Source organism: Salvelinus fontinalis, chromosome 35 (assembly GCF_029448725.1).
Source record: "Salvelinus fontinalis isolate EN_2023a chromosome 35, ASM2944872v1, whole genome shotgun sequence".
NCBI classification, from domain to species: Eukaryota; Metazoa; Chordata; class Actinopteri; order Salmoniformes; family Salmonidae; genus Salvelinus; species Salvelinus fontinalis.
This window is the reverse complement of record NC_074699.1, coordinates 2,948,371-2,974,982: the sequence shown is the minus strand read 5'-3', so window position 1 is coordinate 2,974,982 and position 26,612 is coordinate 2,948,371. Positions and strand designations below refer to the sequence as shown.

General features: G+C 43.1%; 1 protein-coding gene across 10 annotated transcripts in view; it reads left to right on the top strand.

Annotated features, from left to right (window-relative positions):
* Nucleotides 1-26,612, top strand: part of LOC129834232 (muscarinic acetylcholine receptor M4-like) — a 184,079-nt gene that overhangs the window by 84,404 nt on the left and 73,063 nt on the right. For 9 of the 10 annotated variants that reach the window (XM_055899003.1, XM_055899004.1, XM_055899005.1 and 6 more), the window contains 3 exons: nucleotides 4,560-4,699; nucleotides 17,691-17,801; nucleotides 18,136-18,311. In XM_055899003.1, coding sequence (XP_055754978.1) covers nucleotides 4,560-4,699; nucleotides 17,691-17,801; nucleotides 18,136-18,311 — 427 coding nt within the window. Of the gene's footprint in view, nucleotides 1-4,559; nucleotides 4,700-17,690; nucleotides 17,802-18,135; nucleotides 18,312-24,498; nucleotides 24,604-26,612 lie in introns of all 10 variants that reach the window. The other variant, XM_055899006.1, reaches the window with a different exon arrangement.

Here is a 26,612-nt window from a genome sequence, read left to right as displayed (position 1 = left end):
TTAGTCGTTAATCAACCCCTTGATCTCTCGTGGCCCTTTGGCTGATCACACTACATACAGTGTGTTCCCTTTCCTCTTTCAGAGGAACTTGTCTGTTGTTACAGTCTTGATGTGTTACACACATAACACAGTTACAAACTGTGAAACATGTTTTGTTTTTTTTATAATCCAGATGACCATTTAGACAATGTACCACACCGTTTACACAATCGCACAATGTGCCACACTTAAATAGTAATGAAGAGTCTTTGAAAGTTTTCTGTGTTTGGAGGCTCAGTATGTGACTCTGTTTTGGCTGTACATGTATCAGAATGTAACATGGGTTGTGGTAGGTAGTGTATGAAGAATGAGGGGTAAAGTGTTTATGATGCAGGGCTTGGAACCAGGGATCCATCTGTGCCATCCCAGTGACCCAGAACACAGCCCGGTGTCCCATGGTCACACCAGAGTCAGCCCTCAGAGGCCTTGATGAAAGCAGGAAAAACAACACCAGGGTGCCACTTTGATGTCGTCTTTCTGTCTCTGCCTCTTGCTGTTTGTGAGACTGTTCTCCGTCCCTCCCAATTTTTGAAGATGCCATGTAGCCTTGGCAACTAGGCTATATGATAATTGAGATGACATTTTAACTTTGGGGGTGGGGGGGAGCAGCACCAGTAACTATTCTAACTCCAAACTTCTCACATTGCCAGAGGTGAAATTGTTGTGACATAAGTTTTCTAACGGAACAGTTACATGGTCTGAAGAGAGCCATAATTAGCCAAATCTAATTGAACAAATTGTGAATATTGTTTTTTTGTTTTTAAAGCTGCCACACGGCGCATCAAAGCCCATCTCTGATTTGAAGTGAACTAAGAGGTGTTTTTCTCAAAGCGTTTTGTCTCGCGTTAATAACTTGGCTCGGATCATCACATGATTGGCATTTATGTTAGTCTTACATAATTTACATGTGGGAGAGGATATTGGAAATTTAATTGAAGCCTATTGGATGATAACTTGTTTTTAACTAGGACAGAAGAATTTATAACGGACTATTTCCGACATAAGATCCACTTATTGTATGGGACACTTTTAAATGTGCCTTTAGAGGCCATGCAATTCAGTACTCATCTCTAAAACAAAAGCAATTTAGATCAAGAGTCCATATTAACAAAGGAAATGGAAGGACTAACAGTACAGATAGATAGCAATAAAAACTGTACCCTAGAGGGTCAGAATAAGCTAGAGGAAAAACAAAAAGAAATAGAGGAACTTATTCAAGATCAAGTGTAATATATCATAAAAATAAAGCAAACTGGATGGAATATGGGAAAATGTACCAAGCGGAAGTAAAGTACTTTAAGCATATGTTTTCATTTGTCTCCAACTCCATTAACCAAAGCTAATTGTGTGGATATTTTTTTATATTAATAATGTAAAATTAACAGCTGTACAGAAAGACTTGTGTGAAGGCCAAATTACAGGGGAGTAACTTCTTGATGCAATTAAAGCCTTTAAGGATGGGAAAACTCCAGTGCTGGATGGCATACCAGTGGAAGTATACAGAAATAAGTTTTTTGATATACTCAGAGGACCGTTATTAGCATGTTTTAACCACTCCTATATACATGGTAGATTATCAGACACTCAACAAGGTCAGATGTCATGCTGAAATACCCAGCCACGTTTCATCTTCAATGCCCTTGCTGATGGAAGGAGGTTTTCACTCAAAATCTCACGATACATGGCCCCATTCATTCTGTCCTTTTACACGGATCAGTCGTCCTGGTCCCTTTGCAGAAAAACAGCCCCAAAGCATGATGTTTCCACCCCCATGCTTCACATTAGGTATGGTGTTCTTTGGATGCAACTCAGCATTCTTTGTTTACGTTATGGTGAGAGCGTGCCCAAAACCTGGCCGCAAACTACTAGTACGACAGATATATGAAATAACATCATAAAATGGGTCCTACTTTTGATGATCTTTCATCAGAATGTTGTACAAGGGGTCCTTTGTCGGGAACAATCGTTGTTTGGATTTAGAATGTCCTCTTCTCCAGTCAATTAGCACAGAAAGCTAGCAAAGTGGCGCGAAGCTCTCCTTCCTGAACATACGCAGACAAAGCAACACGCCTAACGTCCCGAAAAAAAATTCAATAATCTAATAAAACTATATTGAAAAAACATACTTTACGATGATATTGTCACATGTATCAAATAAAATCAAAGCCGGAGATATTAGTCGTCTATAACGACAGCTGTACAGAAGGCAAAACCAGGTCCCTTCACGCGCTCTCCAGAAAACAGGAAACTGGTGACACGTCATACAAAGAGCATTTATTCGACCCCAGATCAAGTTATACACTCCAATTCTTCTCTCACTGTCTGTCGACATCTAGTGGAAGACGTATGAAGTGCATGTATACTGATATATATCAAGGACATTTATAGGCAGGCCCTAGAACAGAGCATCGATTTCAGATTTTCCACTTCCTGTCAGGAAGTTTGCTGCAAAATGAGTTCTGTTTTACTCACAGATATAATTCAAACGGTTTTAGAAACTAGAGAAGGTTTTCTATCCAATAGTAATAATAATATGCATATTGTACGAGCAAGAATTGAGTACGAGGCCGTTTGAAATGGGCACCTTTTATCCGGCTACTCAATACTGCCCCTGCAGCCCAAACAGGTTAAGTTTGCTGAAAATAAACGCAGTTGACAGTGAGAGGATGTTCATTTTTTTGCTGAGTTTATAAATGCCTGGAATATTTTAATTTTGGAGAATCTTTTATTAAATGGGTTATAATCATGTATAGTAGCCCGTTGTGTAAAATAGTAAATAATGGCTACTTCTCAAAGTTTTAAACTATCTAGAGGAGTAAAACAAGGTTGTCCACTATCGGGATATCTATTTATTATTGTCATTGAAATGTTAGTTATTAAAATCAGATCCAACAATAATATTAAGGGATTAGAAATCCAGGTCTTAAAAACAAAGGTGTCATAGTACGCTGATGATTCATGTTTTCTTTAAAATCCACAATTTGGATCCCTCTACAGCCTCATAGAGGATCTAGATACTTTTTCTATCCTCTCTTGATTTAAACCAAATTATGATAAGTGTACTATATTATGTATTGGATCCCAAATAAATACAACATTTACATTACCGTGTAGTTTACCAATAAAATGGTCTGATGGTGATGTGGACATACTCTGTATTCATATGCAGAAAGAAAGAAATTATCTCACTCCAATGAATTTTAATAGAAAGTTAGCAAATATAGATAAGATCTTGCTACCATGGAAAGGAAAATACCTGTCTATTTGTGGAAAAATCACCCTGATTATATCCCATATCCCAGTTGACCTATTTGCTTATGGTCTTGCCTACACCTATCGACCTGTTTTTTTATATAGTTCCTCTGTCCAGTGTCTGTGGTCTTTTGCCCATCTTAATATTTTATTTTTATTGGCCAGTCTGAGATATGGCTTTTTTTTGCAACTCTGCCTAGAAGGCCAGCATCCCGGAGTTGCCTCTCCACTGTTGACGTTGAGACTGGTCAAGCTACAATTGTCATTTACAACATTAACAATGTCTACACTGTATGTCTGATCATTTTGATCTGATTTTAATGGACAAAAAATAAAGACATTTCTAAGTGACCCCAAACTTTTGAATGGTAGTGTATGTAACTTGTTGTTTTTTTGTTCAAAATTGAAATTATGACTCTTACATATCATAGCGAAAGGGGACCGTGTTAGATGTGTTCTGAATTTGTACGTTGAACATTTTGCATTCCCTGCGAGTACAACTGACACACCGCCCAAGTTATGGCAGCGTAGACAGTCCAACGAGGCTCTCTGAGCTCTTAAGCAGATCCCCAATTATTCTGTCTTCTTCCTACGTTTGGAGATGAATGAAACAGCTTTTTCCCCCTCTCCTTTGTTATTTCTCCCTTTTGTCTGAGTGGTGTAAAATTTATGCAGATGTAGACAGACAGGTATATGTGGTCATTCATCTTCGCTTCACAAGGTAAGAGGCAGACAACGCAGAGGCAGGAAGTAGTACCCGTGTCTGTCACCTGATATGGTTGTCATAGCAGCAGGTTTGGCTAGTCATATTGAGAAGTAGCGTGACAAGTCAAGGTGACTGCTCTTAAATGAGCACTCCAACAACGTCTCTCCTGAACTTGATTCAATTGAGGAAACAGCCAACCGCTAAGGAGCGGCTCTCTACTTTCTGACAAGGCAGACTCAACAACACTAATCAGCACTTCAGCAGACAGACTAAAGTTCTAGTATTGTTCTGCTATTCCCACACTAGTAACGGATTATGTCTCAGGTTCTGAATCATCGGGTTAATTGATAACCAATATATTAACATGAAATGAATGAATATGCGATAACATGCTAATCTAATGTGAAAGATTAAGCTCATTAGAAGACGCCGCTAATGCAATAAAATGACTTTTTTTTTTTTTTTTTTTTAAGATGTTGGGGTTGTATCATATTGGGACAATAGTGGTACTCTTTGCTGTGGCTGTAATTGATTTATTTCCATATGTCCCCATTCCCTCCAGAGAATGTTTGATGTGGTGTACCCCATGGCCGCTGATCAGCGGAGACACGTCAGCATCAACTCGGCCCGCTGGCTCCCAGAACCTGGCCTGGGTCTTGCCTACGGTACCAACAAGGGAGACCTAGTCATCTGCAGACCTGTGTAAGTCTGCACAATGCACTCTATATACCTCTGTTTCTCTCTTTCTTGCTTTCCCTCTCGCACAGTGCAACCTGCCCCTGGCTTAGAGAACTAAGTTTGTCCTCACTACCTCTTCTCTCACTACCACAGTATGTTTACATCAGGAGTGGCCTGTGGCTAGATTTCTCCCATAGCACATTTCTCTACATGCCATCTATTTGTTTTACACTTGTATGGAAACAGTGAAAAACGAATAGCCAATTAGTGTGTTTTCTATCCCTGCTTTAGATAAATATATGTTTCTGCTGCTGAGGACAAGAATCCCCTCGTTTGTGTGGTTACGTAATGGCCCGAGAGTCCCAGTGCTCATGGCTTTAAAGCCTTTGGCATTCGGGAAGGCAGGCAGCAGCTCCCACCCACGGCAGGCAGGCAGGGCAGGGAGAGTTGGATCGATGGAGCGCCCACTGACTTATTCAGCCAGCTGTCATCAGCTAAGTCAAGTCAGAGGAGCTTGTTCTCACTCACTCTTCATGAAGTTTCTCAGTTATGTTTTTCTCCGTTCTGTCTGGTGTTAGTGGAAGAATGATTTGTTCTCCCTAGCCCCCCGGGCCTGCTTTGTTACTTCGAAGAACAAGAAAATAGAACTTAGATATCATCCAACATCGGTAAAATGTGCATTATGACCAAATAGTATTTTCTACACATAGAAATGACAAACCTTACGAACAAACCAAAAGTTTACTAACCGCAATAGTTAAGTCTAGACAAATGTTATGTGATTTTGAAGAGGAAATTTGGGGAATTATATCTAAAACATCCCTAAAGACATTGCAATTCATCAACAGCAAAATTGTCTCTAATTTATGTCAGCCGTTTTAATGATCCAACCATAATCTTACACAGAGAATCACTGTGCATGCATAGAGACCAACAACCGCATCTATATCGTGAAGCCCTGATTGTGATCTGTAAAATTCAGTAACAGCATTCCGACACACGCATAGCACCACAGGTGCATAATAACCAAACAAACATCACAAGAGGAAGAACACACAGTACTCCCCTTGGACATACTACCTTCACTCACAGGCACACATACTGTACAGTACACCACTGCAGCATAGACTCCACGTCCCTATTGGGGAAAGCCTATTTTTTATTTATTTTATTTAACCTTTATTTAACTAGGCAAGTCAGTTAATAATAATAACATTCTTATTTACAATGACGGCCTACACCGGCCAAACCCAGACCAAGGGCCAATTGTGCGCCGCCCTATGGAACCAGTTGTGACACAGCCTGGATTCGAACCAAGGTGTCTGTAGTGACGCCTCTAGCACTGAGATGCAGTGCCTTAGACCGCTGCGCCACTCGGAGGACCAATTATTATTATCCCTGTGTGTTTACTAATGGTAGAAACAGCTGTTTCAATCAGTGGCTCATCTCCTAGTACACTGTTGAGCAGGGATCATTTCAAGAGGGGAATAAAGACTAGAACCACAGGATGTGTATGTGTTTGTATTCTCTTGTGTTGAGTAAATGACATGATCAAACATGTCTAAGGGGGTTTACAGCAGGAACTCGTATATGGCCGGACCTCTAATAGCAGCACTACCTCAGTAGCGAGGTAGCATGTTACTGTACATACACCCTCTCTCTAGGATACCTAGTAGAGATGGATCAGCAACGATACACACGTCGTCTTCGCTACTGAGAAAGCTGCATTTTAAGCTGCATTTGAATATCCGGCACTTCATATGCGTTGGCAGTCTGAAGCAGCGTGAGAGAAATGTTTTCTGATTTGCCCACAGGCAGGCTTCTCAGAAGGAGAGTCAGTTTCCTCGCTCTGTACGTTTTCACGAGAACCCTGACATCTTCCTCAATCAATGATTTGTTTTTCTTCTCCTGCAACCCATAATATTTCATTTTCTGCTCGGATGAAAAACTATTTAAGGCTGCTTGTTTTCTCAAAGAAGTGTACTTTTTTTCATTCACATTTCAGTTTTACTGGTGATTTCTCTCCAAGCCAAAACAGCCTATCAATGTCTCACTGCGTTCAGTTTGACATGAAACAGAGCAAACAATGACTGTCAGACGTTTTGGGTGATCGACTGTTTAGGGGATTAGTAATTCAATCAGCCCTTTCTTTGATCATGACCATCCTATTGATTAATATTTGTTTCAACTACAGTTCACAGGTTTGTACTGATAGTCACCTTTATACCTTGACCAAATGCTAATTGAGTGGAAAAGTGGTCGTTTGCCCCACAAGTACAGTCTAAGCAGAGATCTGTTGGTCATTGTGTAGTCAAAGTAACCTCTTTAGCAACAGAAGGCACTGGGACCATGGGCACTGGAACCAGTTGGGCAGAGGCCAACCATCCTAGAAAGCCTAATTGAAAACAGCTGTGGTCTAACAGCAGCAGCCTGTCAATCTCTGCTGTTGCATAGACGTCTCACCGTCTCTGGCTGTCTGATTTCTCAGCTTATTGGTCACCAAAATATCTCACATTCCGTTGTCTTACATTGTCCTAGTTTTGGGGGATTTGGGTAGCACTTTTTATTTACAGCCCAATTTCGCTGGCAGATGTAGGTGGTTGTTGTGGGATTGATTTTTTTTTCAGCCCCATAATTCAATTTTGCATGCCTGGTGTAGCCTTTCTGTTTTATTATATAGAATAATGCAATTAGATTTTTTTTGTTATTTTATCAAGCATGCTGTGCTGTAAGCAGCTTTGTTTCGGAGCAGGGACGTGTTGTTGCTGATGAAACTGAAATGAGATCAGGACAGAGAGAGAGAGTGGCCTTGTTTGGGAAATAGTCTCATAAAATAATAACTTTCCCCCTCTTGGTCCTAATACTGTCGATATGATTTCTTTATCTATCTCCTGAAAGTTTGACCCTACTCCCACCATGTATTCTGTTCTTGGCAGCTTTCACTTGGATTGTATACTTCAACTTCCTTTCAGAATCACAGCTAGTGTGCTGGAGGTCTAAAATGTAAGCTTTTCACAGGCCAAATTTACATTTACATTACATTTAAGTCATTTAGCAGACGCTCTTATCCAGAGCGACTTACAAATTGGTGCATTCACCTAATGACATCCAGTGGAACAGCCACTTTACAATAGTGCATCTAAATCTTTTAAGGGGGGGGGGGGGGGGCAGAAGGATTGCTTTATCCTATCCTAGGTATTCCTTGAAGAGGGGGGGTTTCAGGTGTCTCCGGAAGGTGGTGATTGACTCCGCTGTCCTGGCGTCGTGAGGGAGTTTGTTCCACCATTGGGGTGCCAGAGCAGCGAACAGTTTTGACTGGGCTGAGCGGGAACTGTACTTCCTCAGTGGTAGGGAGGCGAGCAGGCCAGAGGTGGATGAACGCAGTGCCCTTGTTTGGGTGTAGGGCCTGATCAGAGCCTGAAGGTACTGAGGTGCCGTTCCCCTCACAGCTCCGTAGGCAAGCACCATGGTCTTGTAGCGGATGCGAGCTTCAACTGGAAGCCAGTGGAGAGAGCGGAGGAGCGGGGTGACGTGAGAGAACTTGGGAAGGTTGAACACCAGACGGGCTGCGGCGTTCTGGATGAGTTGTAGGGGTTTGATGGCACAGGCAGGGAGCCCAGCCAACAGCGAGTTGCAGTAATCCAGACGGGAGATGACAAGTGCCTGGATTAGGACCTGCGCCGCTTCCTGTGTGAGGCAGGGTCGTACTCTGCGGATGTTGTAGAGCATGAACCTACAGGAACGGGCCACCGCCTTGATGTTAGTTGAGAACGACAGGGTGTTGTCCAGGATCACGCCAAGGTTCTTAGCGCTCTGGGAGGAGGACACAATGGAGTTGTCAACCGTGATGGCGAGATCATGGAACGGGCAGTCCTTCCCCGGGAGGAAGAGCAGCTCCGTCTTGCCGAGGTTCAGCTTGAGGTGGTGATCCGTCATCCACACTGATATGTCTGCCAGACATGCAGAGATGCGATTCGCCACCTGGTCATCAGAAGGGGGAAAGGAGAAGATTAATTGTGTGTCGTCTGCATAGCAGTGATAGGAGAGACCATGTGAGGTTATGACAGAGCCAAGTGACTTGGTGTATAGCGAGAATAGGAGAGGGCCTAGAACAGAGCCCTGGGGGACACCAGTGGTGAGAGCGCGTGGTGAGGAGACAGATTCTCGCCACGCCACCTGGTAGGAGCGACCTGTCAGGTAGGACGCAATCCAAGCGTGGGCCGCGCCGGAGATGCCCAACTCGGAGAGGGTGGAGAGGAGGATCTGATGGTTCACAGTATCGAAGGCAGCCGATAGGTCTAGAAGGATGAGAGCAGAGGAGAGAGAGTTAGCTTTAGCAGTGCGGAGCGCCTCCGTGATACAGAGAAGAGCAGTCTCAGTTGAGTGACTAGTCTTGAAACCTGACTGATTTGGATCAAGAAGGTCATTCTGAGAGAGATAGCAGGAGAGCTGGCCAAGGACGGCACGTTCAAGAGTTTTGGAGAGAAAAGAAAGAAGGGATACTGGTCTGTAGTTGTTGACATCGGAGGGATCGAGTGTAGGTTTTTTCAGAAGGGGTGCAACTCTCGCTCTCTTGAAGACGGAAGGGACGTAGCCAGCGGTCAGGGATGAGTTGATGAGCGAGGTGAGGTAAGGGAGAAGGTCTCCGGAAATGGTCTGGAGAAGAGAGGAGAGGATAGGGTCAAGCGGGCAGGTTGTTGGGCGGCCGGCCGTCACAAGACGCGAGATTTCATCTGGAGAGAGAGGGGAGAAAGAGGTCAAAGCACAGGGTAGGGCAGTGTGAGCAGAACCAGCGGTGTCGTTTGACTTAGCAAACGAGGATCGGATGTCGTCGACCTTCTTTTCAAAATGGTTGACGAAGTCGTCTGCAGAGAGGGAGGAGGGGGGGGGGGGGAGGAGGATTCAGGAGGGAGGAGAAGGTGGCAAAGAGCTTCCTAGGGTTAGCGGCAGATGCTTGGAATTTAGAGTGGTAGAAAGTGGCTTTAGCAGCAGAGACAGAAGAGGAAAATGTAGAGAGGAGGGAGTGAAAGGATGCCAGGTCCGCAGTTTTCCTCCATTTCCGCTCGGCTGCCCGGAGCCCTGTTCTGTGAGCTCGCAATGAGTCGTCGAGCCACGGAGCGGGAGGGGAGGACCGAGCCGGCCTGGAGGATAGGGGACATAGAGTCAAAGGATGCAGAAAGGGAGGAGAGGAGGGTTGAGGAGGCAGAATCAGGAGATAGGTTGGAGAAGGTTTGGGCAGAGGGAAGAGATGATAGGATGGAAGAGGAGAGAGTAGCGGGGGAGAGAGAGCGAAGGTTGGGACGGCGCGATACCATCCGAGTAGGGGCAGTGTGGGAAGTGTTGGATGAGAGCGAGAGGGAAAAGGATACAAGGTAGTGGTCGGAGACTTGGAGGGGAGTTGCAATGAGGTTAGTGGAAGAACAGCATCTAGTAAAGATGAGGTCAAGCGTATTGCCTGCCTTGTGAGTAGGGGGGGAAGGTGAGAGGGTGAGGTCAAAAGAGGAGAGGAGTGGAAAGAAGGAGGCAGAGAGGAATGAGTCAAAGGTAGACATGGGGAGGTTAAAGTCACCCAGAACTGTGAGAGGTGAGCCGTCCTCAGGAAAGGAGCTTATCAAGGCATCAAGCTCATTGATGAACTCTCCAAGGGAACCTGGAGGGCGATAAATGATAAGGATGTTAAGCTTGAAAGGGCTGGTAACTGTGACAGCATGGAATTCAAAGGAGGCGATAGACAGATGGGTAAGGGGAGAAAGAGAGAATGACCACTTGGGAGAGATGAGGATCCCGGTGCCACCACCCCGCTGACCAGAAGCTCTCGGGGTGTGCGAGAACACGTGGGCAGACGAAGAGAGAGCAGTAGGAGTAGCAGTGTTATCTGTGGTGAGCCATGTTTCCGTCAGTGCCAAGAAGTCGAGGGACTGGAGGGACGCATAGGCTGAGATGAGCTCTGCCTTGTTGGCCGCGGATCGGCAGTTCCAGAGGCTACCGGAGACCTGGAACTCCACGTGGGTCGTGCGGGCTGGGACCACCAGGTTAGGGTGGGCGCGGCCACGCGGTGTGAAGCGTTTGTATGGTCTGTGCAGAGAGGAGAGAACAGGGATAGACAGACACATAGTTGACAGGCTACAGAAGAGGCTACGCTAAAGCAAAGGAGATTAGAATGACAAGTGGGCTACACGTCTCGAATGTTCAGAAAGTTAAGCTTACGTTGCGAAAAATAAATAAAATAAAAGATCTTATTGACTAAAATGATATAGTACTGCTGGCTGGTGAAGTAGCCTGGCTAGCAGTAGCTGCGTTGTTGAAAGTGAAGCTGGCTAGGTGACCTCGACAGTTTCTCTGAATTTCTCTAAACTACACAATTATCATGGATACAAGGACAGCAAAGACAACTAGCTAACACTACGCTAATCAAGTCGTTCCGTTGTAATGTAAGTTTCTACAGTGCTGCTATTCTGTAGAAGTTGGCTAGCTAGCAGTGTTAGCTAGCAGTGTTGGCTAAGTAGGAGGACGGCAGCGCGGCAGGCGAAAATAGCTGGCTAGCTAACCGATAATTACTCAAAGCTACACAATTATCTTAGATACAAAGCTAGCAAAGAAAACTATGTAGCTAGCTAACACTACACAAATCAAGTCGTTCCGTTGTAATGTAATCGTTTCTACAGTGCTGCTAATCGGTGGCTAGCTGGCTAGCTAGCAGGGTTGACTACCTTACGTTACGTTAGGACGAGAATACCTGGCTAGCGAACCTCAGCGAACCTCGATAACTACACAATTATCTTTGATACAAAGACGGCTATGTAGCCAGCTAAGTAGCTAGCTAAGATCAAACAAATCAAAGATAGCAAAGACAAATGTGTAGCCAGTTAACATTACACTAATCAAGTAGTTCCGTTGTAATGCACTAATTTCTACAATTCTGCTATTCGGTGGCAAGCTGGCTAGCTAGCAGTGTTGGCTACGTTGCGTTACGTTAGGACGAAAATAGCTGGCTAGCGAACCTCAATAACTACGCAATTATGTTTGATACAAAGACGGCTATGTAGCTAGCTAAGATCAAACAAATCAAACCGTTGTACTGTAATGAAAATGAAAATCAGACCGTTGTACTATAATGAAATGTAATGAAAAGTTATACTACTATTCGGTAGACAGTGGACGTTTGCTAGCTGCTGGGCAGATAGCAGTGTGGACTACGATAGACGACGAAATACGATAATTACGCAATTATCTTTGATACACAGACGGCTATGTAGCTAGTTAAGAAGAAATTGCTAAGGTTGGACAAATTAAACCGTTGTACTATAATGAAATGTAATGAAAAGTTATACTACCTGCAGAGCGAATGCAAATGCGACCGCTCGCTCCAAACCGGATGTCAATTGTGGATGTATACCAAATACTCTAATGGTACGGTAAGTAATTCCTTGCTAGTTAGTACAGGGTCTACATCAGGTTAAATGCAGACTTTGATTAGTTATCGGGCTGGAACCCGGGGTTTCACATGTACAGGTACCTAAGGAAATCTATCCTCAAATTGATTCTCCCACTCCTGCTTCTCACTCTACACAGTGGCTTTCTTACATTTGAAGCAGAAAATGTAGGGGCTTGTAAACCAGATGCACACTCATGATATCCAGCACCTTCTCTCTATAGTACTTAATGTGTATCATCATCATCATCATCACACACTGATATCCCATAAATGCCTCTAACTGTCATGGGGTGGAGCAGTGGCACGGGTCTGTGCCCGCCGGAGTTTGGAACAGCTGGAGGAGAACAGGCCAGTCACCCAGAGACTGCTGGGTAAAGGAGCCCTGAGGAAGAGCTCTCATTATCCCTTTTATGGAGGCATTTTAGGACCGTTGGCAAATCAGTTGAGGCTTCAGCTCTGGCTCGTTGTAAACCCAAACATCTCTGTCCAAACGTTCTCTATTCCAGTTCTTAGTCTTGTTCTAAGTGTGTTAAAGGAGATTCTAGCAAAACTGCACTCACTACAGCTGGACGTCGTACTGTACTTGCTAATGAACCTCATCTGCTACATAATATCCAAGACAATTATGAATAAGCAAACAGTGCACATATCCAATTACTGGTTCAGACACAGGTTTGAGTTGGGCCTGTCCAAGCTTATGTCAAAATAACTTATGCATAACATATGCATGTGTCTAATGTTGAATCATTCTGATGATATTTGCAGAGCTCAATGTTATATCTTAAGATATCCTCCCCCCCCCCCCTCGGTTTCATGCAAATGAGAGAAGACATAGATTGTCTTCCTCCTTTGGGGATTTGGGCAGGTCTCTTCGACTGCCTGGTGTGCTTGTTGTAAAGCAGACAATTTGACAGGTTTGAAAGCAGTAGCATGTCAGGGGCTGCCGTTCCAGCGATTTTAAGTGTCATGCACTCAATTTGTCTCTCAGATATATTATTTTTGCCTGAGGGAGTGAATAGAATATCCCCTCTTTCTCCCTCTCTCTCTCATCCCTTTTTTTCTTTCAGCACACCAGTCCATCAACTGCACTGTTTACACACCAGAATATGGTATTTGGAAATATACACATACTGTTTATCTACCTCCCGGCATGAGAAAGAAGAACAGTCCATATAAGATATCCACTTTTGTGCTATATCTTCCCAATTTGATGCCTGCCAGCAGTTTTCCTAGATCCATGGTAACTACCCCAAAAAGAGCCATTGCTCAGTTTCTTATCAAGTATTTCATTTCCCTGTATCATACTTATTTTAATTAACGGTTGTAGCGGATGGGTCGTTAAGTGTACATGATTTATCAGTGTCTCTCACAGGCTCCTGATTCGCTGACTCTGCTGCTTGTCCACTGATACTGGGGATTAATGGAACATGGAAACTTATTTTGCTCGTATCCTCCTAATAAGATGCAGCTGGGGATTAATGGAACATGGAAACTTATTTTGCTCATTTCCTTCTAATAAAATGCAGTTCATTAATCCTTCTAATAAAATGCAGTTTGGGATTAATGGAACATGGAAACTTATTTTGCTCGTATCCTCCTAATAAGATGCAGCTGGGGATTAATGGAACATGGAAACTTATTTTGCTCGTTTCCTTCTAATAAGATGCAGTTTATTAATCCTTCTAATAAGATGCAGTTTGGGATTAATGGAACATGGAAATTTATTTTGCTCGTTTCCTTCTAATAAGATGCAGCTGGGGATTAATGGAAATTTATTTTGCTCGTTTCCTTCTAATAAAATGCAGTTTATTAATCCTTCTAATAAAATGCAGCTGGGGAATAATGGAACATGGAAACTTATTTTGATCGTTTCCTTCTAATAAAATGCAGTTTATTAATCCTTCTAATAAGATGCAGCTGGGGATTAATGGAACATGGAAACTTATCTTTCTCGTTTCCTTCTAATAAGATGCATCTTATTAATCCATCTAAGATGCAGTTTATTAATCCTTCTAATAAGATGGAGTTGGGGATTAATGGAACATGGAAACTTATTTTGCTCGTTTCCAACTAATAAGATGCAGCATATTAATCCTTCTAATAAGATGCAGTTTATTAATCCTTCTAATAAGACATCGTTCTAATAAGACATCAAACAATACACTCACTGGTACAAAATCTTGTCCGCAATATCACTTAAGTTAAAGGAAAACACTTGTCGGTCTCATACATTTTGTTTCTGATTCATACAGGGGACTTGTAGTGAAGATGTGATCCTTCTAATAAGATGCAGTTTATTAATCTGTCTAATAAGAAACAGCTGATAGATGCATTTGAATGGTGCGGTCTTCCCAGAAACTAACGGCTTGACTATCTCTAGCTATTCAATGTAACCAGGCTTTATGGAGGGCTTGCATTCTCCCAACACTCAGGCCACAATACTATTTGGGTGTGACTTAAAGACATGCTCTGGAACTATGGCGACTAATAAGTATTTTTTTAACCTCCCATTTAGGGCTGAATGTTGAGTTCATACATGCATAATCTATGAGCAGAATTACTGTTTTAACTAAATTAGCTATAAAATCCTTTTTCTGGAAGCTGTGCTGCGCCCGTTTCCCCTAAAGTTCCCCCACGCGGCCCAGCCCCCTAGCAATTAAAGTTATAGCCAATGAGCTTCAGCCCCTTGCCATTTGAGTGGCAGCTAGCAAGATTCACACACAGCAGAACAAGAGAGAGCAATGACGTGGTGCAGATATCTGCACATATGTGACGTTGTATGCAATTTTCGGGACCACTTTTAGCTCGTCAGCACTACTTTCAGTACTGCATAAAAAGTATACAAAAGAACTGGATAATTTCTTTCATTCGTGTTTATAGTAGTAATAATAATAATACATTTCATTTGTATACCGCTTTGAATTTACATTTATTTTTTTTGTTTTAACTAGTCACCTACTGTGTCGTCACATATCTCTACATAGGCAAAATATATATACAATAAAAACATCATACATTCAGAATCAAGGCAGGAAATATTAGTATTAGTGCTAAAAGGACTTCCCAGGTTAGGACTATAAGAAAGACAGTCAGTAGAAACGTGTTTTAAGGCCCGTTTTAAAAGTTCCAATTGCACTGCTCAGATGAGTTTACAGGCTTGAGAAGGTGGTTGATGGCTGAGAAAGAGGATTCTGAGGTTAGCTTTGTTGTTGTCGATCATGGTGGAGTAAAAGGCTGATCGTGCTGCTTTTAAGGCAGCAGATTAGCTTCTTTGCTTGGTGGTCTTTGTAGGCCAGTAGATGGACAGTGAAGCCGTCCTTCCTCCAGCGCCTCTCAAGCTTACGGCCATGAGTCTTCATTCTGTGCGGTTCATCAGTGTTGGAAGGTTACTTTCGTGTTTTTTCGGGAGCAGCGATGTTCAGGGTATTACCCATAGTGCTGTTATACAGGTTGGCCATGTTGTCGAAGGGCCAGCTCACTGCAGTCAGACTCAAAGGTGGGCTAGATGTTCCAGGAAGAGGGATGGGTTAAGTTTCCTTAGGTGGCAGAATTGAAAGGCCCCCTTTGGGCGGTGGAGCGGAATGGGAGCAGTCAGACCATGTCACAGGCTTGTGGTCAGATACACCAAGTTCGAGGACATCCAAGTTAGAGGCAGGGACATCTCCAGTGATAATGTATTGTGTGTCGACGATTGTGGGTGGGGAACTTGCACATGGTTTAGGCAGTCCAGCATGTTAAGGAAGTCAGCAGCCGTAGAGCACTTGGGTGAGTCAACATGGATGTTTAAGTCACCCAAAATTACAATGTTGGAGAGGGTGGAGCGTACAGAGGTTAATAGTTCACAAAACTCAGGAATAAAAAAAAACTGCTTGTCTGGGGAGGGGGCTGGGGGGGCCGCGCGCCTTTTCAATGTATTTATATCCAGGCGGAGCTGCCGCATCTAGATGCTAAAAGTCCCCCTCTTTGTGCCATTTTTCAGTGAGGCAGATCAGGTCAAAATCATTCTCTGAGATAAACTCATACAAAAGAGGAGACTTGTTAAGGCTTGAAGATTGTAGAGTGCACGACGTGTGAAGGCATTGGTGGAAAAACGTTCATTACATTTTGGTTGGTTCATTGCTCTCTGTATGGACTGTAATGGCTTGGAGTGAGTGATGTAATTTGCCTGAGGGTCAGCCTGCAGAAATGGCCAGGCCCGTGATCACCTAACTTCGGTACTCTCATCGTTAGTGCATACAGTAGACTTTGGTTTGTTAATTAGTCTCCTACCGTCTCGTCGTCCTCACCATGTTTTCCGTAGGAGCCCGAATCGAGAGACTGTTCTTAAGGTCCTTACTCAGGGTTGTTTTAATCTGTTAAAAACTTCTGAGGAATCCTTCTGTGTAGTAAATGAAGTTGGCTGCCATTTTTCAGAGTAATTTCATCCAGCCTTTGGTCCAAGAGATGAGGATCTAGAAAGATCTAGCTCGGCTGGTATTTGAATCCAAACAATTTGCTAGTTGATTGGAGAGGTTGGCGAAGTAGCCAAATATGTTAACTAATTTAACGTTGATGATTAAAAAGCGAAAAATTCACATGTTCTATACTTGATAAGCTATCAAAAAAACTAAATGTTGATAAAAACAATGCGCTTAAAAAACACTTTTTAATTAAAAAAAAAATATTTAAAATGTATTTAACTAGGAAAGTCAGTTAAGAACAAATTCTTATTTACAATGACTGAGTTAGCTGCCCTGTTCAGGGGCAGAACGACAGATTTTTAACTTGTCAGCTCGGGGATTCAATCTAGCAACCTTTTGGTTACTGGCCCAACGCTCTAACCACTAGGCTACCTGCCGCCTCCACTTAAGAAATAATTATGGATAATTTTGCCGCATTAAAATACCGAGGCAGCCTCTAGGTGAACTCCAGTGCCCATCTGTCTCTATTTAAAGATTTAATCCAATCCTACTGGACAGGAATGTTTTAAATGTTATTTTATGCTTCAACACCAATGGAACAGACACTTATTGGTCAGATTCTCAGACCAGTCCGGTATTATGTAAGCCATCTCGACTGTTTCACTGCGAGGTAAAAATTATGTACGTTTTATTTATACTCTACACGGAAGATAGCTTGGAGTGCTTGCCCTGAATTGATTTTTATCCGACGAAATCAGTTGTGGATGCATCCAGGTCTGACAACCTGCCTCAGTCAACGTTGTGTCATTTTGAGCTATGATGCAATGAAGCGGCACTAAAGATGTTTCATCTTAATGCTGGGGACCATTGTGAGGGATCTGCTTGTTGGTAATGTATGGACTGCTCTTTCTGTCTAGCAAAACATTTGGTTTTATGATGTACAATACATCCTTTTTTTGCTTGAAATACTGTAACTGATTGAAAGCTTTAGCATATCCTGCTGTGTAGGTCTGACATGACAAGTGGAACATTGGAACTGACCATTTTTAGTTCTCTGATTTAACATACAAATATGACCAAATTATAGAACATTAATGACGACATGATAGTACTGACTCATTGTACAATGTCCCTCTCTCTTTCCTTTTCTTTATCTCTCGCCTTCGTCTCTCCCCTCCAGAGATGCCCAGTCAGACGGAGACGGCCCCGCTGAGCACAGTGAGCCCGTATTTGCTGTCAACAACAATCGAGGCGGTGGTACCGGTGGGAGCCGCGACGGAGAGCGGCCAGGGTGAGATTTGGCAGGGGTTGGCCTTTGAGGATGGTGTGTGTGAGAACAATAGCTAGGTATATGTGGCTTTCAGAGAAGGGGGATGTGCAAGTCAAGTTTTTTTCTTCAATGAGATATTTAAGTCTTCTGTCTAGCAGGAATTCTCTGAACTGTGCTTACACGTCTGTCAAAGTAAAGGGAGCACTAGTTCTTTGTGTTGACATTGGACTCTCCCCTTTTGCTCACAACAGTAAGTTGTTTTTCAACAAAATGCAATGCCAACACTCAAGTGTCATACACACACTTACATCCATATGGCCTTTATCAGCGTTGACCATGTGGCTGTGTTTTGCAGGAGCAGCAGGGCCCCCTTGAGGTCTGAAAGGGACATGGGACTTATGAACGCCATCGGTCTCCAGCCCCGTCACCCTACCCCCGTTGCGACATCACAAGGCACACAGACACCTGTCCCACAGCTTCAGAATGCCGAAACACAGACACACACATTCCGGGCCTCGGAAGCAACAAACAGTACGTCTACCTATATCTATACCCATGTCTCTCTCCCCCAGTCCCTCCAGCATTTACCTTGTCTACTAGATCTACAATGACTTTGGAAAGTATTCAGACCCTTGACTTTTTCCACATTTTGCTACGTTTTAGACTTATTCTAAAATTGATTTAAAAAATAAAAAATAATAATAATACAAATCCTCAGCAATCTACACACAACACCCCATAATGACAGTGAAAACAGGTTTTTCAAATGTTTTGCTAATTTATAAAAAATAAAAAACAAACACCTTATTTACAAAAGTATTCAGACCCTTTGCTATGAGACTCGAAATTTAGTTCAGGTGCTCCCTGTTTCCATTGATTATCCTTGAGATGTTTCTACATCTTGATTGGAGTCCACCTGCGGTAAATTCAATTGATTGGATTTGGAAAGGCACACACCTGTCTGTATAAGGTTGACAGTGCATGTCAGAGCAAAAACCAAGCCATGAGGTCGAAGGAATTGTCCGTAGAGCTCAGAGACAGGGTTGTGTCGAGGCACAAATCTGGGGAAAGGTACCAAAAAAAATCTGCAGCATTGAAGGTCCCCGAGAACACAGTGGCCTCCATTATTCTTAAATGGAAGAAGTTTGGAACCACCAAGACTCTTCCTAGAGCTGGCCACCCGGCCAAACTGAGCAATCAGGAGAGAAGGGCCTTGGTCAGGGAGATGACCAAGATCCCGATGGTCACTCTGACAGAGCTCCCGAGTTCCTCTTTGGAAATGGGAGAACCTTCCAGAAGGACAACCATCTCTGCAGCACTCCACTAATCAGGTCTTAATGGTAGAGTGGCCAGACGGAAGCCACTCCTCAGGAAAAGGCACATGACAGCCCGCTTGGAGTTTGCCAAAAGGCACCTAAAGACTAAGACCATGAGAAACAAAATTCTCTGGTCTGAGGAAAGACCTTTGGCATGAATGCCAAGCGTCACATCTGGAGGAAACCTGGCACCATCCCTACTGTGAAGCATGGTGGTGGCAGCATCATGCTATGTGGATATTTTTCAGCGGCAGGGACAGGGAGACTAGTCAGGATGGAGGCAAAGATGAACGGAGCAAAGTACAGAGAGATCCTTGATGAAAACCTGCTCCAGAGCGCTCAGGATCTCAGACTGGGGTGAAGGTTCACCTTCCAACAGGTCAACTACCCTAAGCACACAGCCAAGACAATGCAGGAGTGGCTTCGGTACAAGTCTCTGAATGTTCTTGAGTGGCCGAGCCAGAGCCCGGACTTGAACCCGATCGGACATCTCTGGAGAGACCTGAAAATAGCTTTGCAGTGACGCTCCCCATCCAACCTGACAGAGCTTGAGAGGATCTGCAGAGAAGAATGGGAGTAACTCCCCAAATACAGATGTGCCAAGCTTGTAGCGTCATACCCAAGAAGACTCGAGGCTGTAATCGCTGCCAAAGGTGCTTCAATAAAGTATTAAGTAAAAGGTCTGAATACTTATGTAAATGTGATATTTCCGTTTTTTATTTTAAATAAATTTGCAAAAAATCTCAACTTGTTTTTGCTTTTTCATTATGGGGTATTGTGTATAGATTGATGAGGGGGAAAAAAGTTTTAATCCATTTTAGAATAAGGCTGGAATCTAACAAAACGTGGAAAAAGTCAAGGGGTCTGAATACTTTCCGAAGGCACTGTATATCGTTTTCGTAATACTGAGCTGTTCAACTATGTAATGTCTTAACAGGTAAGTCACAATATGCAATATATATATGCAGAGAGCCCAACGCTCCCCTCAAGCATATTGTAAGAACTTTCAATTTGTCATTAATTGAGCGAGTGAACTGTGTAAATCGCCATTCTGGTCTTGTGATTAATCATATCAGTTAGCGACCCTCTTGGATATTCGGTGACGGTAATGATCACCCCATCACTGAATTCACAACTAGGTTCCATTTTACTGCACAACACTTTCTGCTGTTCTGTTTCAGTGCATTTCTACAACGGCTGGGTTTTTTCATTAATGGGGAATTTGTTCCTCGTTGCTGTCAGGAAATACAACCTGGCAAATTAGTAGCGTCATAATTGAATTCACTTTTTATGGAATCCTTTTCATTTGACAAATTTGGCATTTAAGACTTAACCTAATTGCAATCAGTCTTAACAACCTCCTTGACCTCATTCCATACAGAGCGGAACAAAGACCTCAAAGGCATGCACCAAAGGCTTATACAGTACCTGGCAACAGGAAGCAAATACTTGTTTAGTTAATTAAAGGTACATTTCACAATTTTTCAACTTCCTATTCATCATCTTCAGCACCACCCCAACATCAACATACTGTATGTGAAAACACTATCTTTTTTTACCACAAAATATAGAAACACAGAGGAAGATAGTGTCTTTCCAATGACATCATCAACCAATTCGTAGGCAATGACTACTCATAATTGGTTAAAATCACATGATGCACATCAATGATGTTATTGGAAATACTTATACTTCCTCTCTTTTTTTACTACAAAAAAGGTGCCATTTTCACATATGTTGAGGTGGTGCTGGAGATAATCAATGTGAAGTAAAAAACAAAACAAAAAAAAGAAGTGAAATTGCCCTTTAAGACAATAACCGCTATATTGCCCTTGGTTCCGAAGTCAGGTGAAGTGGACCATTACTTGTCTGTTGTCCCGGTGGTAATGTAGCAATACCAATTACCCGATATCTCTGCATTAACTGTCTTAGTAACAGATCACATAAATATTGGGTCTCATCCAAAAAACATCTCTCTTGGGGCACTGAAATATAATTTTCATTACTGTATCTTTATGTTTCCCAGTGGCACATCTGGGAACGTGAGCGCTATCAGAGAAAATGAGAACTGCATGGTCCACTTTTGTGTGTCTGGGCCTTCTTAAGGTACTATCTAAAGGGGTTTTAGACTCAATTCCATAAGAGTCAATATCCACAAACAGAGCACCACAGTCCATGTCGGTTCAGCTGGAATGTTGTACACGAGGCATTACGTTGCGAGAGCATTAGCACACCTCCATTTTACTCATTACAAATGAATGATTGAATCAAACACCTGGCGAGAAATCGAAAACAAGCTCTCATGCCAAGCCTTTGCAATCAAGGGCCTTTCACCTTTCGTCCAATCGTATCCGGCACTTAACATTTATCTCTGTTTCTACTCCCCTATTGTTGTTGTTAATGTACCGATGACTGGTATGATGGTTATATAGCATAGCAAGGGGATAGAGATCCACTGTACTGTATGTAGGCGTGTACTAACTGTACCTCACTTGGAACCAGTTCTGACCGTGTCTGTTCATTCTGCCATGTTCCTCGTCATACAGGTTGAGCTATGAGAGGATTCTCTGACAGGTGTCCAGGAGTTCGACGGTAATTAAGGTTGATTGCTTTGACTCCAACCCGCCGCCCTTCAAAATTTGACTGCTCGCTACTCTCCAGTGGAAATGTGCATATTTCTTGTGGAGTGTTTTCCTTCCCATAAAAAAAAGACTCGAGTCCCTCTTATATAAGAAACGCTGGAGGTGAACCGCTGTAAAATAATCTTACATGATACCTACTTCCTTGATATATATAATCCAAGGAGTTTTCAGTGGTAGATGGAGGTATTTGTATGCAAATTGTGTATTTGACAATTACCCCCCAAAATTATAGAGGTACGAAACACCACTATCAGGATACCTAATGTTATTCATCACAGGGAAAAAGTTTTTAATGATTAAAACCTAAAAAATTCATCATAATATTACTGGTGTGTGCAAATTGACTGTAGGTCAAAATAGTCCCAACGAATGGACAACTTTGCAATTGCGTTTGCCTGTTGCACTGTTGGGCCTGGTGCAAAGGGAAATTATATTTACGTATCATTCGGATCTGAATCATCCATCCACATACTGTGGGCTGGCTGGTTTGACTAATCAGCATCTCCACGGCTGTGATGCCTTAAGTGACTCTTTAGCAGCTCTCTCCAGTGCATGCCTGATGGAGTGTTGCCGTTGGATAGAGCAGGCATTGGGAACACGCCTCCGCACATCGCATTGAACAGCACACTCCTCGGGCCCAATTCTTGTTCAGCAGGTTGTATTCAAACATTGCTCGACGTGTTCACTCAAAATGGATTAGCAGCAGTGTTGTGAGAGGATGATCGCATTTTGTGATAATAGAGTCATTACACACCTACCGTATTTATGCCTTGGCAGTCGAGCCTTTGTGCTTCAAAGAATAGCTGGCTCAAAGAACACTCGGCATGACTCTTGCCCAGGGTCTTACTTTCACTTTTGTGTAAGGCCTAATATGTCATTTTAGTTAAGTAGGACTGATTTATCGTATTCCCGAATGATCCCCAAGAAAGAAACCAACCAGCACTTCTGTTACATCCACCTGGCAAAGTGACTTTAGCCAAGATTCCGTTTGAGTCGAGTCCTCTCCAGCCAGTCAGAGACCCTGTGTTTTGTGCAGAGGAGAGTATTAAACACAAGGTGACACTTCCCACCTGCTTTCATTAAGGCAGCGACACACTTCGGAGAGCCCTAATAGCCCACCGCACAGGTAAATCAGCCTGCAATCAATTTGTCAGGACAGTGATGAAGCTAAGGCGCCTGAGTTGCATTATTAGGCCAAATGATCATTTATTCCATGGAGAGAGAGAGAGCGGGAGTCAGAGAGACTATAGGAAATGCTCAGCGCTGGACCTCTGATGTGCCAATAGAGGCCGTGTGGGTACGGAGGAAACGTTCCCTCAACACCTTCTGTATTTTTGGGGCCACGCGTGGGAGATGACACAGGGCAGAGCAATAAAGCAAACGCTCTCTTACTCCACCAAAGAGGATTTAAATGGCGCCTCCCGCTGTTCGATGGGGATATGGAGGATAGACTTTGGATATTTGACTAATCAACAGTAGCAATAGAGGACACCCAGGACTATTTACTATCTGGGTCGTCAAGATCCCCCTCCAGTTTAATGACTGGAGACTTTCAGTATATTGAAAAGCGTGTAATTACACGGGTTATACCGTATATGTGTGGGGTGAGGGAGAAATGATCTTTCAAATCTTCAGTTTACTTTTTTACTGAACTATGGTTTGAATGAGAATCATCTTAGATCTGAAACGTCACCATACATGTTTTGTACTTTACATTGTTTGTTTCTTTGTGGTTAACCAACCAAGGCTCATCTGTCATCTACTTATTAAGAGGAGGCGTCGTTAAGGTATATGGGTGGAATCCATCACTGAACACATCCTGTCATCCCTTCTAAGGCGAAAACCTAAATGGATTTGTACCTGTCAAGCTATACTGTGGGAAAACTTCCACTCGAAAAAGGTTCTGCAGTTCAGTTAGCAGGTGGACAGGTGACACACAGAGTGCTACTCACGCAGCCTCTGGCCTTGTGGTGTCGAACAGTCACATAGAATGACACCCGCTGGCAGGTCTTCTATCCAATTCCCTGATGCCATGCGAGTTTCAGTATAATCCCCTAGCCTTGTCAGTCTCTGGTTTGATTGGATCTCGAGGTGAAAATAGTCACGGCAACATTCACCTTTGATGTCACAATCAGATATCCACGATTTTGGAGGTATGAGACAACATGTATAGGAGAAACTGTCCCTAGTCCAGTTTTGCATACGAGAGATGTTTTGGCCTCTAAATTTTTTGTTTTTTTTACTATCCTCACCCGCTCTCCTCATCGGCAGACGGCAGCCGCCCAATGCAGGCTTTCATCTCTCCACCTCGCAGATGAAGCAACAAAATACTGCACTAATCCGATTCCTCTCCCCCTCACTGAGACTACACATTTCTTTAGGAAACATGTTTGAGGGATATGGTTAAACACAGCACAGGTTTCTCAGTCAGAGTAAATCTATATTTCTACAAATATATCATTGTACACAGTACATATCCATCTCCTTGACGTATTTCTTTTTTGGAGCAGATCACCTTGAAGAATTCCCTTCACAATGAGCTTGTTTTCAGAGGATTTGAATGCGTTTGAACGTTTACCTGGCTAAACGGTTGTAATCTGACTGGATGTAGTTTTCCTCTTACATGATGAACACAAGATTCTGTTGGCGTCACCAAGGCACGCATGTATTCTAAGCCGTATAAAATGAAAGGTAAATGTACATTCTCCCCCAGCGAACAAGGTCTCAACATGTGCTGCGTTTATTTCCTTCCTCCCCGAGTTGGTGGACACATAAGGGACCTTCATCCAGGCAGCAGCACAGACACGACACCGTCTCTGTCAGCCGAGGCCTCCACAGAGGCCAGCACCACCTTGGCTAACCCAGGTAAACCCATCCAGTCCTCCTCACAGCTTATTCTCAGTGTAAATAGAATCGTATCTCAATTTGTGGGGTTATTATATGCCACAAAATAGTGTTAAAAGTCAAGACAATCTTTGCCTGAGAGCAAAACAGCTGCCAAGACATAATAATGTAGCTCCAGGTGAGTCAGAAAAAACACACACGAGGTCATCTCAGTTCTTTGTCTAGATCACCGTTCTACCAGCACATCATTAGCAAGACCAGTCAGTCAACAGGGGTGGTTGGCTGTGATAAATACGTTTGGTCCTTGTCTGAGACGATTGTCAGTACTCACTGTCTCCTTATCTCTGGGATTGAGGAAACGGAGGGAGGAGGCCTCCCTCTTCCTCCCTCCCTCATATTCTCCCCTTCATTAAACCCGTTAATGGCCTCTCCCTTGTAGGGGCAACAGAACATCATTACGGCTGGGATTATTACAGCCCAGACGTCGACGCTCACACATTTCTTACGCTCTAGTGAATATGATCTATAGACCACAAATTATCGTAATGTGCTTTGTGAATACAGTAGCCATAAACTGTGGAGTGGATGTGACTGTTGCCAGCAATCATGGTGCGAAAAATAATATTGTACATAGTAAACAGTAGCTCTTTTGAATGTTCTTCCAATTTACAGTAGTAGCCTCGTCCATACGAATAATGGGACTGCCAGGGCCACTGTCCTGCTGGCACACCCAGTGTAATTCTGCAGATAACGGTATAATACCATTGTTCATAAACTTTTATGGTTGCTTGGAGCCCAATTCAAATGAAGAACAAAAACTTACAGCCTGTGTTTACTCTTCCAAATTGACACATTTCGTACTCCCAACAATTTAAGCGCCTGACAAAAACAACAATGCAGATGCCTCCTGTTTTCAGTAGAAGGGACAGCCATAAGTACAATAATATATTTTTTTAAGTAATATGTTCATATCCTGAATGCCTGAAGTTTTGGATGCTAAAGTTGCCGTGTTTCCACCTTATGGTACTGCACTTGTGTGCTACTGACTGTGGCTTTGTTTTTGACACAAATTTCATTATGAATTTCTTTGCAGAGTCCCAGGAGAGTCCGTGACTGACAGATAACACCCAGTACTCTGATCTGTCAGTCTGGCTTCTCCATGCATCGCTAGAGGCAGCCTACTCACTCTTTCATTTTCATTCTCCGCATCACATTAAGTGCGATTGCAAAACATTTAGACTGCCGACGTTCGCTCAGTAATCTTCATATACTGTTTTTTTGCCTGTAGAGGAATATATTTTTTTAATTCATGGGTATAAACAGCCAATCACGTTGTGGCAAAGCCAAGTAACCATGTGTGCTTGACAGATAGGCGTAACACTGAGTTGCATCATGTCTCACTCTATTCATACTCCACTGATGTTACAGTACACAGCTGTCTAGTTTCAAAGATTTATTTGGCTGCACTTCCTCCGAGATGTTGCTTAATATATTTTTTAGGCTCGGTAAATAATCTTTGATTTCCTTTCAATAGGGGATTGGGATAAGTTGAACTCTGCACCAACAGCAGCTGCCCGACTAATATGATTACAGTATGTGGTATTACTGTAGGGGCTAGATGCTAGAGCAGACTGGTAACGCTGTTTTAGGAGTGGATTTAGCCAGGCTAGTTGGACACTAAGACATTAGCCAGCCTTGTAATTACCTATATTCTTCCCCTGTCAGGTAACGTGGCCATCATTAGGGCTAGCGCTACGGCTAGCGCGGATATCACCGCGCCGTGCCAAATCACAGAGAAAAGGCCCACCTCGATCACGTCATGCCTGACACTCCCACCTTCCCTCAAATAGTTTATACTGTCTGGTTACATTTATGGAGGCAGTTTCTCAACCGCCAAGCAGAGGACATGCATCTGTGTAAAAAGTGGAAATTGTTTGTTTTTCATGTGTGTGTTGTAGTTAGGTGCAAACAATATGTTGAGCGAGTAGAACATTGCGAATCAACATGTTTTTGCTTTAGTAATGAAGTGA